This window comes from Urtica dioica, chromosome 8 (genome assembly GCF_054948205.1).
Source record: "Urtica dioica subsp. dioica isolate 48M chromosome 8, U.dioica_male_clone48M_v1_H2, whole genome shotgun sequence".
Classification (NCBI taxonomy): domain Eukaryota; kingdom Viridiplantae; phylum Streptophyta; class Magnoliopsida; order Rosales; family Urticaceae; genus Urtica; species Urtica dioica.
In genome coordinates this window covers 23,035,763-23,049,669 of record NC_142763.1, presented here as the reverse complement: position 1 = coordinate 23,049,669, position 13,907 = coordinate 23,035,763, and the positions used below count along the sequence as shown (strand labels likewise).

The window sequence follows — 13,907 nt, the reverse complement described above, 5'->3', positions numbered from 1 at the left end:
TATTATTTCTCGTTATTTTGAATATATTTAAGGGATTTCGGAATTCATTCTTTACTCTTGAGATTTTTTTTAAATCTCCGAGTATGTTTCGAATAATAATATTGGATTACTCGAATATTCTCATTCCGAAATTTCATCGACCTTATATATTATCATATTCCAAGATATTTAAAATTTAAGGACGTCTCATATGCAACAAGAATTTGAATTAAAACTCGTCCATTTTATTCAAATTCACAAGTCGAGCGGTTACAAAAGTTTATACATTACATTAGACATTGATTATTTTGCAAACAATAAATTTAATATGGCTTAGTTATTTATAAATTTATACTTTAAATTAGATATTCGTTACTATCTTATAGTAGATAAAGCCAAATGAAAAAAGTTTATAAATTAAATTACCATTCATTTAAATATATTTGCTGCTCTATATCTTATGATAAATTAAGCCAAATGAAAAAAGTTTATATATGAGATTAAATCTTCGGATTATTTTTTATAATATATAATTTTTATTTTTATAGCGTTTAACTCATTTATCATTCTAAGTGAAGTTTATAACCTAATGAGGTACGTAATTACGGGTGCATTACATATAAAAGATTATTTGGCGCAATTAAGGTTCGAATTTCAACCTCGTATAATCTCCAAACTAAACTAATATCTATATACATAATATATTTTTGAATATATCGGAAGTATGTGACGTTTTCCAAGACCTTCTCGCCGTCAACAATTCTCTTCTCGCTGTCAACAATATTTCTCATTTAAAATACAATTATTGATGGTATGCGCATGCTTGCAAGAGTTTCGTGGTAAAGGAAAATTCGACTGAAATTAAAATGATAAAAAAAAAGTCAAACATCAATATTCGCCCATTTCAAATATGATTTTTACTCTCATGATTGATAGCTCGGCTAATCATTTTAATTTTAAAAATGATGGCTTAGAACTGTGTCTGATGGCATTTCGTACAAGCTTGTTTAGTTAAGCGATCACCACTGTCTTTACAAAAGTGTATTTTGTCTCGTTCCTATACATTGACTAGTACAATAACATGTTCACGTTATTAAGATACATTGGCTGTTGAATGAATCTAGGCAGAGGTGAATCCTATTATATGTTAATTTTATTAACAGTGTTTTTATTACTTTGTTAGAATTTTATTTCAGTAACTTTTTTAACGTTGATATTCTCAAGTTTTTTAATACAAAAATAATATTAAAACCAATATTTATCTTGAGACTAACCCTCTATTAAGCCATTTGAAACTTAAGGTGTCACAATCACAAACTACCCACGGTTTCTCAATTTTTTTAAAAATATATAAAGAACCGAAATTAAATTCAAGCTACATTTTTTTAACTAAGTTTAAATATGAAACAGATATATTAAAGTAGGTAGCTATAAAAGATGAAAACATTGATTACTTTCTTAAAATGATTTAAAAAAAAAAAAATTGATTTGCTATACAAGTATTATTCTACATGCGACTATCCAAATAAGTATCTCAAAAAATTTAACTTTTTCCCAAATAAAACTAGGGTGTAAGTAATTGCTCAATTTATATTCTTTACTCCAATATTCAAACAATAAAATTAGCAAATAAAACTTATTATCGGAGGTGTTTTCATTTAAAATTTGAACTGGTAAAATAAGTTAAACTATTTAATTATAAATAAAAGAATTGCTAAGTTTATTCATAATTTCAGATCCATGCAAAATAAATCAGTATTTAAATAATAAATTAGCAAATCAAGCTTTCTTATAATTTAAATTCAATTTAATAATTGTACCGGCTGTTCTGAACTACATAACAACAAACTTTAAAAACAATAAAGTTGAAATAATTTTAATCGGACATAGGACTTCTTCATTAGAATCACAGCAATTATTGCGCTATTCTAACGTAAAATTTTACTCTGACAGTCTGACTACATCATGCATATATTTTCAATATTATCTTGTCAAATTAATATTTAAGTACAAAATATCCAACAATCGAAGACGCGCAATGGCCGCGTTATGCACTGTGGCTCAATTATTGAACAGGCTTATAACAGAATATTCCCACTGGAATATAAGTTATATATTGTATGCCTTAGAAACAAGTTAGTTATATATACTACCAAAACCCGAGAGGTTAAAATATACGAAATTTTATGATTTTGATGTATTATTTTTTACAATGCTCACGGTTATGGGTTAGTGAGTATAGCTTCATACGGCAATACAGGGACAAAAACAAAAGAGAGTGTGATGTTGATGTCAACAAGATAATTTACTATACTAAGTACTAACAAACAATTAAGGTACAGTTGAAGATGAGAAATAGCTAACTCAACAAGCTTTAATTGGGCGTAGGACTTCTTCAGTAGAATCACAGCAATTATTGCGCTATTCTAATGTACAATTTTCGTCCGACTACATAATGCATATATTTAATTGATTTGGTCAAATTATTATTTAAGTACAAAGTCCAAACTCCAAAGAAACGAAGACGCGCAATGGCCGCGTTATGCCCTCGTGGATCAATTTAACATGCCTATAGCAAAATATTCCCTCTGGAATATAAAATGATGATCTCTACGTTTAATTATTGTGTATGCCTTAAAGTCAATTACTACTAAAACCCTAGAGAGCTAAAAAAAAAAGGAAAAGAATATATGGATCGGAGGTGGATTAGTTATAACTAATTAGTTGGCACATGGCATGGCAGTACGGAGACAAAACAAAAGAGTGTGCAATGTACGGAGACAAAATAAAAGAAGGGCATGTCTCCCAAAATGATGCAGTTTGTTTATATCAGATCCAAGTCCAGTTACACTCCCCACCGTTCGTCCTCCAATTCATCCGACGGTACGGGACGTGCCCACTCTCTATCATCTTCCACAATATCAACGGACCAAATCATTTCAACTGTTATTTTGTCTTTTTTTCTGTAAATTCAATTATTATGTCTTTATTCACCATTACCTATAAATGTTTATGAGCGAGTAATTTTATGGTACACGCACTTATCAATGATATGTACTATTACCCATTTCACCCTCTCCAATGGCCTAGATCACCTTCATAATGGGGTTTTTTTTTCCTCTGAACTTCATAATGGGATTTACATTATATAAATGGACCATAATACATAAAATACGTATGTTTTCATTTCGTCTGAAACATTAAAAATTGTGGTACGTATGTTGTTGCCAAAAAAACCTTATATGTCAATCAATAAAATTTGCGTGTAACTATTTATGTTGACCTTCTCTAAGCCATTAAAATCGAAAATGAAATAAAAGGTGAGAAGATGTAATAAAAAAAAAGTGAAAACTATCAAAATAAATAGTGTTTTATATCTCTTTCAAAAAAGAGAATAATGTTTTCTCAAAAGAAAAAATAATCAGTAATGTTTTATGAGGTATTTTCTTATTTTCCTTCTTCATCTTATTTCTCTCTTTCTTTACTACTTGACAAGCTTCCAACCAACTTCCTAAAATCCAACTAATAACATGTTATAAAAGTCAATCATTCTTTCTGATTGGTACATGATTGTCCATAAAATATACACTAACTAAAAATCACTATATATGATTTGAGCTGAGCTCTAATTCTAGTTTTCAACATGCAATTAACTGTGGCCAAATATTTCCATGAGTTTATATCACTATTGCTGAGTTCATGTGAAATTCGTGTAGGAATTAAACCTGGAAACCAAATTACATATAAAAGATTAAATAAATAGAAGTATAGTCTGAGTTAGCAGTTGTTAGATGAGCACCTGAGAAGCCCAAAATGTTGAATATTATAACCCACTTAAAATAATATAGTAATAAACAGTAATAATAACCCTACTTATTAACCCAATTGAATGGTCATTATGGGGTTGAGGAAATTTGTTCAAAAAGTACTAACAAACTCAAAACTGCACGTTGCATCTTAATCAAGACTGTCACCAGATTTGATGAGAGAAGTAACTTTTTTTTCACCCAGTGTACGGACACTAACACGTAAGACCTCCAAAAATAAAACCCCCCAAAGTACATGGGTATGTCTTGCACATTCATGTTAACCCACGTAATATCCTAGGCCCGTACGTGGGTTGTATGTGGGTATTGGCCCACGTGCAATATCTGTTTAATATTTTAGATAAATTATATTGGTTAATTAATTAAAAGGTAAATTCCTATTATACCCTGATGGTGGGTCTATATAAAGTGAAACCCTAGGGATTGGTCCTCTCTCAACCTATTACGTAGTTTTCTCTGCCATCAAAAGAAAGCTCTAAAGTCTAAAGAGGTCAAGAGAGAGAAACCAATTCCGGTGATCATCCGCTGCCGTCACCGTCACTCTCGTCATGGATCGAGGTAGGTTTTCTCAATCCCTAATGTTCTGTGAAAATCATCTAGTTCTAAGATCTTGGCTAATTATGATCGTTTAAATTATGCTTACATGTGGTATCAGAGCCTTGCTTATAAAACTTGTGATTTTCCGTTTATGAATTATTTTATTTTGCTATTACTCGATGAAATTATGTTGGTCCATATGTGTTTGCGCTCATGTTTATGTCTCGGATTTATGGATATGATCGAGGCATACGCGATCTCATTATTATACCTGCTACAGCTTTGGTACGTTCAATTAATAATTTGAATCAACTGCTATTACGATTTCTTATTGTCATGTGTTCATTGTTTGAATTATCAGAAGCTTTCACCGATTATGTTAATTGGGTCCAAATATAATGGGTATTGATATTCAGTGACTTGAGGAAAAGGTTTTATATGCATGTGTAGTCTTAGAAATTCACATTGACTCTATATCTACACATGGAGTGTAATATGATGCATCAAGTTTGTTTTTCCTTTATGCATGTCTCTGATGATGTTTTGTAGATGTTCATAGTGGGATAGATGCTTTTATTTTTACAATTGTCAATGCTCATATATTTTTTTTTCTTTCATGTTTTTCTTGTTTTGTTGATGTGCATTACAAAGAAAGTACCCGTGCAAAAGTAGATATTCAATATGCGTATCTTCAATTTATGTATATTAATGATGAGGGTACGTATTACGTTTTCCTTTTATTGAAATTGAATTTTAAGGCTAATTAGTTTATTGCCTATTAAGAATAACAGATTCCTTTTAAGTGAATATCAGGATTTGACATATTTTGATTATCTTTTATTCATGAAGTTTGATTTTGTCTTATGCATATTACATCATTTTTTTTTTCTTAATGACCTGGCAAATTGAAATTATTTTATTGTTTAAACCTGATCACCAAAGTGATATGGTTTTATAAAGTCTTATATTGCCAAAGGATAATAATTATAGAATAATGTTTTATAAAATTATTTTATTTTGATATCCATATTATGATCAATTTGTTAGTCACCAAAGTGACCGAATTGTAACGTTTTTTTTGGGTGTCAATGAAAATAAATTTCAATTACTCATGTTTATGTGATGCTTTTAAAGTAAATGACATTATGATATTTTAAGTTTTTTATCATGAGTAAATTGAAGTTCACGGTTATAAGACATTTTGGATCGCCCAAAGGTTGATTATTCGTTTTATAATTCATGAACATTATGGTGGTAAATTGATATGCTAGGTTAGGTATGTTTAGTATATCCAAAGATTGCAAATATATCTAATTCAAGTATGTCAATAACCTATTATGTGAAAATTTATTTTAGCATCATTTATGTTTATCTTATCGTATATATTATTGATCTGCCCAAAGGTGACTTCAATGTATATCTTATGTTTATTTCACGTATTCTGAATCTATATTATGGATTAGGTTTATTACTCAAAGCATTAATGTGTGAGCATATATTATTATTTATTTTTGCAGCCTCTTTTCCTGTTTCTCTTCAGTCGCAAGCCATGTCTGTTATTAAGTTCAATGGTCTTAATTTCTCTGAATGGTCTGAACAAGTTCAGTTTCACCTCAGTGTTCTGGATCTTGATTCGGCACTCTTAAGTGAGAAACCTGCTGCTCTAACTGATGCTAGCGGCGCTGACCAAAGATCATTCCATAAAGCTTGGGAAAGATCTAACAGACTGAGCCTAATGTTTATGCGAATGACTGTAGAAGACAACATCAAGTCCACATTTAAGAAAACTGAAAATGCTAAGGAATTTATGAAGTTTGTGGAAGAAAGCTCTCAGTCCGACTCGGCTGATAAGTCACGGGCTGGGGCACTAATGGGTAGGTTAACCACCATGAAGTTTGATGGTTCTCGTACCATGCATGAGCATGTTGTCGAAATGAAGAACATTGCAGCAAGACTGAAGACCATGGGAATGGAAGTGAATGAAAATTTCCTAGTAACGTTCATCCTCAATTCCTTACCTCCTGAGTATGGCACATTTCATGTGCATTACAACACTCTGAAAGATAAATGGAATGTGCATGAATTACAAAGTATGCTCATTCAAGAGGAAGCGAGGCTTAAGAAATCGGGAAATCATTCTGCCAATCTCGTTGGTCATAAAGGAGCTAGAAAGAAACCATGGAAGACTGGAAAGGGCAAGCAAGGACTATCAAAGATTAATGAGTCATCTGTCCAAATCCACAAGAAGGAACTAAGCAATGATGCGTGCCGGTTCTGTAAAAAGACTTGGCACTGGCAGAAAGATTGCCCAAAACGTAAGGCATGGTTCGAAAGAAAGGGTAAGCCTAGTGCTTTTGTATGTTTCGAATCAAATTTTGCTGAAGTTCCTTATAATACTTGGTGGCTTGATTCTGGTTGTACCACTCATGTTTCAAATACGATGCAGGGATTTCTTACGACCCAAACCATAAGCCAAAATGAAAAATTCATCCTCATGGGAAACAGAGCCAAAGTCCAAGTTGAAGCCATTGGAACCTATCGTTTAGTCCTAGACACTGGGCATCATTTAGACCTTTTTCAAACTTTTTATGGTCCCTCTGTTTCTCGCAATCTGGTTTCCATATCTAAACTCGATAAAGCTGGGTACTCTTTTAATTTTGGGAATGGATGTTTCAGTTTATTCAAACAAAATATTTTCTTGGGTTCTGGTATTCTTTGTGATGGTTTGTACAAACTAAAGCTTGATACCTTTTTTGCTGAAACTCTTTTAACCGTGCATCATAATGTTGGTACTAAACGTGGTTTATCTAATGAATCGTCTGCTTACTTGTGGCATAAACGTTTGGGTCATATATCCAAAGAAAGAATCGAAAGGTTGGTAAAGAATGATATCCTACCTAATTTGGATTTTACCGATCTTGGAGTTTGTGTTGAGTGCATTAAGGGAAAGCACACAAGACAGACACTTAAGAAATCAGCCACAAGAAGCTCACAGCTCCTTGAAATTATACATACCGATATATGTGGGCCATTTGACGTTCCATCACTTGGTGGAGAAAGGTATTTCATCACTTTTATCGACGACTTTTCATGTTATGGATATGTCTATTTGTTGCATGAAAAATCTCAATCGGTAGATACCCTAGAGGTGTTTGTCAATGAAGTTGAAAGATAATTAGATAGAAAGGTGAAAATTGTCAGGTCTGACAGGGGTGGTGAATACTATGGAAGATATGATGAAAGTGGACAGTGCCCTGGTCCATTTGCTAAGTTCCTAGAAAGCCGTGGTATTTGTGCTCAATACACTATGCCAGGAACACCACAACAAAATGGTGTAGCAGAAAGGCGTAATCGTACTTTAATGGATATGGTTAGGAGTATGTTAAGCAATTCTTCTTTACCCAAATCTTTGTGGATGCATGCTTTAAAGACCGCTGTATATTTATTGAACAGGGTTCCCAGTAAGGCAGTTCCTAAGACACCTTTTGAACTGTGGACGGGAAGAAAACCTAGTTTAAGGCACCTGCATGTTTTTGGTTGCCCAGCGGAAGTAAGAATTTATAATCCACATGAAAGGAAACTGGACTCAAGAACAATCAGTGGTTTCTTCATTGGTTATCCAGAAAAATCTAAAGGGTATCGATTCTATTGTCCTAACCATAGTACGAGAATTGTTGAAACTGGTAATGCTAGGTTCATCGAAAATGGTGAAGTCAGTGGGAGTTTGGAACCACGTAATGTGGAAATCCAAGAAGTTAGAGTGCAAATACCTTTGCCTCTACCTTCTTCTCAAGTTGTTGTTCCTGTTCATGTTGACCATGATAATGATTTGCAAGAACAACAAATTAACGACCAAGCACCATTGAATGACGGCGTACCAAATGAACCTATCATAGATGAACCACAAGAAGTCGCATTAAGAAGATCTGTAAGAGAACGAAGATCCGCTATTTCTGATGATTATGTGGTTTATCTACAAGAGTCGGAATACGACTTAGGAATTGATAATGATCAAGTTTCGTTTTCACAAGCCATAGAAAGTGAGAATTCTATTAAGTGGTTAGACGCCATGAAAGAAGAGCTAAAATCAATGGATCACAACAAAGTTTGGGACCTTGTTGAATTGCCTGAAGGTTGTAAAAGAGTCAGGTGCAAGTGGGTCTTCAAGACCAAACTCGACTCAAATGGCAATATCGAAAGACACAAGGCTCGACTCGTTGCCAAAGGTTTTACTCAGAAAGATGGTGTTGATTAAAAAGAGACCTTTTCACCTGTCTCTAAAAAGGACTCTCTGAGGATTGTTATGGCTATGGTAGCTCATTATGATTTAGAGCTCCATCAAATGGATGTGAAAACTGCCTTTCTGAATGGGAATTTAGATGAAGAAGTGTTCATGGATCAGCCTGAAGGTTTTGTGGTTGACGGAAAGGAACATATGGTATGTAAATTGAAGAAGTCAATATACGGACTTAAACAAGCTTCCCGACAATGCTATCTCAAGTTCAACGATACTGTCACATCTTTTGGATTTAAAGAAAACATCGTTGACCGATGTATATATCTGAAGATCAGTGGGAGTAAGTTTATAATTCTGGTTTTGTATGTTGACGACATCTTGCTTGCAACTAATGATCTTGGTTTATTACGTCAAACCAAGGAGTTTCTCTCTAAGAACTTTGAAATGAAAGATATGGGTGAGGCATCCTATGTGATCGGAATAGAGATATCTCGTGATAGATCACAAGGATGGTTGGGATTGTCTCAGAAAGCATACATTAATAAAGTTCTTGAGAGATTCAAAATGGACAAATGCTCTGCAGGTATTGTTCCAATTCAGAAGGGAGATAAATTTAGTCTCAATCAATGTCCAAAGAATGAATTGGAACGCAAACAAATGGAACAAATTCCTTATGCATCTATTGTTGGAAGCTTGATGTACGCACAGACTTGTACCAGACCAGACATCAGTTTTGCTGTCGGAATGCTGGGCAGGTATCAAAGTAATCCAGGAATAGATCATTGGAAAGCTGCAAAGAAAGTACTAAGGTATCTGCAAGGAACGAAGGATCGTATGCTCACTTATAAAAGATCCGATCACCTCGAGGTGATAGGATATTCAGATTCAGATTATGCCGGATGCGTGGATTCCAGAAAGTCCACTTTTGGCTATATGTTCCTTTTAGCCGAAGGAGCGATTTCATGGAAAAGTGCGAAGCAGACTGTCATTGCTGCATCCACTATGGAAGCTGAGTTCGTAGCATGCTTTGAGGCTACGGTTCATGGGTTATGGTTGCGGAACTTTATTTCGGGGCTTGAAATTGTCGACACTATCGCTAAGCCGCTGAAAATTTACTGTGATAATTCCGCAGCAGTCTTCTTTTCTAAGAACGACAAGTATTCGAAGGGTGCTAAGCATATGGAGATAAAATACTTTGCCGTTAAAGAAGAAGTTCAGAAACAAAGGGTGTCAATCGAGCACATTAGCACAAAGCTTATGGTAGCAGATCCATTAACGAAAGGATTGTCCCCAAAGGCATTTAGTGAACATGTCGAAAGAATGGGGATTCTTTGATGTCATCGTTGATGTTATTTTTTATGTTTATGTGATTGACACTTTGAGCTCGTTTATTTTGTTTCTGATATGAAGTTGTGAATCTTGTTTTCTATTATGATTAGTATATACATGAATGCATTATATGATCAAGATTCGGACCATTATGAATACCTTATTACGTGTCATATTAGGTGTGAAGCTAGTACTGTGATACATGGAAGGGACTATGTCGACAAATTGACGTACAACCGCTATGATCCTTATTAGTTTTCATACTTAATAGAGACTTTATGATGTAACCAATATTATGACGAATTTATCTTATACTATGCGCACTTATGTCTTATTATTAAACTATATGGTATGACACATGGGCCAAAGTGGGAGAATGTTAACCCACGTAATATCCTAGGCCCGTACGTGGGTTGTATGTGGGTATTGGCCCACGTGCAATATCTGTTTAATATTTTAGATAAATTATATTGGTTAATTAATTAAAAGGTAAATTCCTATTATACCCTGATGGTGGGTCTATATAAAGAGAAACCCTAGGGATTGGTCCTCTCTCAACCTATTACGTAGTTTTCTCTGCCATCAAAAGAAAGCTCTAAAGTCTAAAGAGGTCAAGAGAGAGAAACCAATTCCGGTGATCATCCGCTGCCGTCACCGTCACTCTCGTCATGGATCGAGGTAGGTTTTCTCAATCCCTAATGTTCTGTGAAAATCATCTAGTTCTAAGATCTTGGCTAATTAGGATCGTTTAAATTATGCTTACAATTCAATGTCTGATATTCAGGCTCTCTTACATGTCTATCGGGCATTAATCATTCTCTGAATAAATGAGTAGCTCCTTTCCTAACTCACAATCCTACACGAATTTCGATAAAGTATAGTCTGAGTTAGCAGTTGTTAGAGACCAAAGTACTAAAACACCCTCTTGAGCTATATATGCTTGAACTTTTATTTATTTATTTTATGAAAATTTCGATACACAATCCCTGTTGAATTCCTACCAATGAACTTGACGAAGTTGTCGTTTGAATGCGTTCAGAAAATGACAGAACAGTCTAAAAGCTCAATTGGAGCAGTATTGATATCCATTCATGTATATCCAAGTTGTTTCACGTCAAGAATTCATTATTGTTTTCCTTTTCCCTTATTCAACGGAAAATCACATGGGGGCCATAAGTTTCACGCAGCACTGTGCAATAAATATACACCTGCCCCTATAAATAAAGTCAAATATAATACGGTACTTACACATGCATGTTCTTTTATTAGTCTTAAAATTGTAGAATATAGAGAGATAAACTGGAAGTCGGAGCTCTTTGAATTCAAAGCAACAAAAAAGAACAATAGTTAGGTAGCACATAATTACCCACTTGGAAGGTATTGTTCTTTGCTCATTAATATGTTTCATCTGTAATTTTATTTTACTTTAAAGCTATGACTTGCATTTACCTCTGTTACTTGTCAGAGTATTGGTATGTAGTAGTTGTATAGCTCGGAGTTCCCTTATAAACAATTTATATTCCCTTATTTTTTTAGTTTATTCTAATTTGATATAAATAATTAATCTCGATATGTGATCAAAAGTAATTATATTAAAAAAGTCATTAAAAATATAAATCTTAATTACAAACAAACTAGAAAATATATAACGTGACATACACATATAGATAATAAAAAAAAATAGTTTTTTTGTATGATGTTACTTTTAAATTTGAACCAAATAACTAAATGTTATATATTGTGCGTTTATTTATTTATTTATTTTAAATATAACATTATTGGATAGAAGTTATACAAGTTAGATGAATATGAGTTATAGTATAATAAATAGAAAAATATTTAAATTATTAAAATAATAGAGTTATGATAAATATGTTTTTGTTGTTAAAAATGGAGTAATGAGTTAGAGATGAAAGATTGTTTGTTTGATGTGATAGAAATTATAATTTAGAGTGTCAGTGTTAAAGATGATCTTAATGTAAGTCAATTTTTCTACTTGATTGAACAAAAAGGGAGCATATAAATAAATGGAATAGTAAAAAACAATAATACGTATTAGTGTGGATACATGAAGGGCACCCAAATTGTTTTTATAAATTTAAGTACAATTAAGGTAAAAATAAAAATGAATGAAATGCCCAAGTTAAATAAATGAAATGATACAAAATAATATGTATTTATGGATGTATCAACTATCAAGTATCAACCGAATAATTGGAGGGAGAAATATGAAGAGGAATAAAAAGAGGGCTTGACTAGTTTGGAGCTACGAAATTTCAAGAAGATTAGTGGGAATCCCTATCCTGAACAAACAATCAAAGCTAAGGCAAAAATAATACGAACTATGTGTCAGAAATTTACTTATGTTGTGAATTATTTAGATTTAGCTAGGAGCTAAAACATTAGTAGGCTAATAATCTCTGTAGCGTTTGAAAGAGGACTCACGTGAAATTCGTGGCCCTCACCAACTTTGGTGTATTGTGGCGGACGTGACACCAATGTCAATATGCTCTAGTTGAACTCTACAAGATTATTATTATTATTATTTTTTTTTTTTTGAGGAACTCTACCAGATTATATCGTTACCAACAAAAGATATCTTTATTATCTTAATCTTATTTTTTTTTGTTTGGTTTGCTACGCTATAGAAGCTGGTTCTTTAGCTTCTCGTGATCTTAAAAAATAAAGAGAAAAACTTATATTTAGGACATGGACAGTTTATGATGTTTTGATATGTTTCATAATATGAGAAAGAAAAGTGTCCGTGATTCATTGAATACTGAAAACGGTCCTATTCTACATCTATACAGAGAGAAGAGCTTGAGGACCATCTAGGAAGAGAAAAACGCTGAGCCCCTAAGTTTAGGGCTAATAAACCACTGGTCAAAACCTAGAAAATTGGAGAAGTTAGTCAAACGATTGTCAAAACATGACCACAAAGTTATATTAATGTAACCGTCTCAAACACGAGGACAATGATGAATATTATACCAAGAACTTCGACGGTTATAGATGCATATCCGTCGAGATCATAAGTGTAATCTACCTATAAAAAATGATGGTATACACACAGAAACAATCCTTTGCTATTTACTCTCCACCTATCATGAGCTCCCTTGAAATCACATTTTTAAAAAATTTATTCTCTTATAATCAGGTTAAGTCTATTATGAAGACAGTCTAGTCTTAACCAATATATAGTCGGTGGGTTCTCGCTATGACAAGTTTTTGTCATCTAACAAAAACTAAAATAAAACCAATTTAAGATTTTTCATTTAATTTTTATTGGCCTCAAGGAGTGTTACAATTATTGACGTTGAGAATCACAAGATATTATTTCATTTGGTTACGTGTAAGTAAGCATTTCACTAGGACCGGCTAGCGGTGATGTCAAGCTTATCCAGAATAATGGTGTTTGGCATTATTTGTTGGGTTATTAAGTTATATAGCCACACGCATATAGTGGATTGAGATATAGCCCACTTTTGATTAATTTCTTGTAAATAGCCAAGTAAACTTATTAACAGATTAATAAAAGCCTTATTTAACACAACCAAACATATATTTTAGGTAGTTAATAGGCTGCCACGTATGCAAGTTGGCTATTTACAAATTATTTACCAAAGGTTGGCTAATTTACAATTCCTATAATTTAGGTGGCTTACGTAACCAATTTTTTGTTATTTGTTTCCAAACATGACAATGAGAAAACAAAAAATTGCATATGTCCATGAGGCTAGTACAGAGGAACAAACAGAGAAATAAAACAAGACAAGTGACGTGAGACCTCATGCATTAATTACGTTAAAATAGCATAGTGCTTCATGGATCCGTAATTGATTATAGCAAATATTGCCTCGTAATTTCAAACATGTTCTATACTTTACGAAGAAGCAGAATAAATCCAAATTGGATTTTTAAAAGGCATAAAGTTGCACGAGTGGGGCTACTTTGAAAGTCCATACAAAGGCCTTGTCTTTGATGTTTTTATGATTCTT

The 13,907-nt window shown here is 33.1% G+C and overlaps 1 protein-coding gene across 1 annotated transcript; it reads left to right on the top strand.

Annotated features, from left to right (window-relative positions):
• Positions 1-6,210: 6,210 nt before the first annotated feature.
• LOC149388585 (uncharacterized) lies at positions 6,211-6,937 on the top strand. The gene is made up of 2 exons (XM_089624728.1): positions 6,211-6,682; positions 6,790-6,937. The coding sequence occupies exons 1-2, from the start codon at positions 6,214-6,216 to the stop codon at positions 6,822-6,824; spliced, it is 504 nt and encodes a 167-aa protein (XP_089480854.1). The 5' UTR covers positions 6,211-6,213; the 3' UTR covers positions 6,825-6,937.
• The last annotated feature ends 6,970 nt before the right edge of the window (positions 6,938-13,907 follow it).

Bases quoted from the DNA above. Each gene is read 5' to 3' on its own strand.
- LOC149388585 (XM_089624728.1), top strand. From the start codon at position 6,214: ATGGGTAGGTTAACCACCATGAAGTTTGATGGTTCTCGTACCATGCAT. The intron at 6,683-6,789 runs GTAAGCCTAGTG...AATACGATGCAG, and splicing joins GGCATGGTTCGAAAGAAAGG to GGATTTCTTACGACCCAAAC.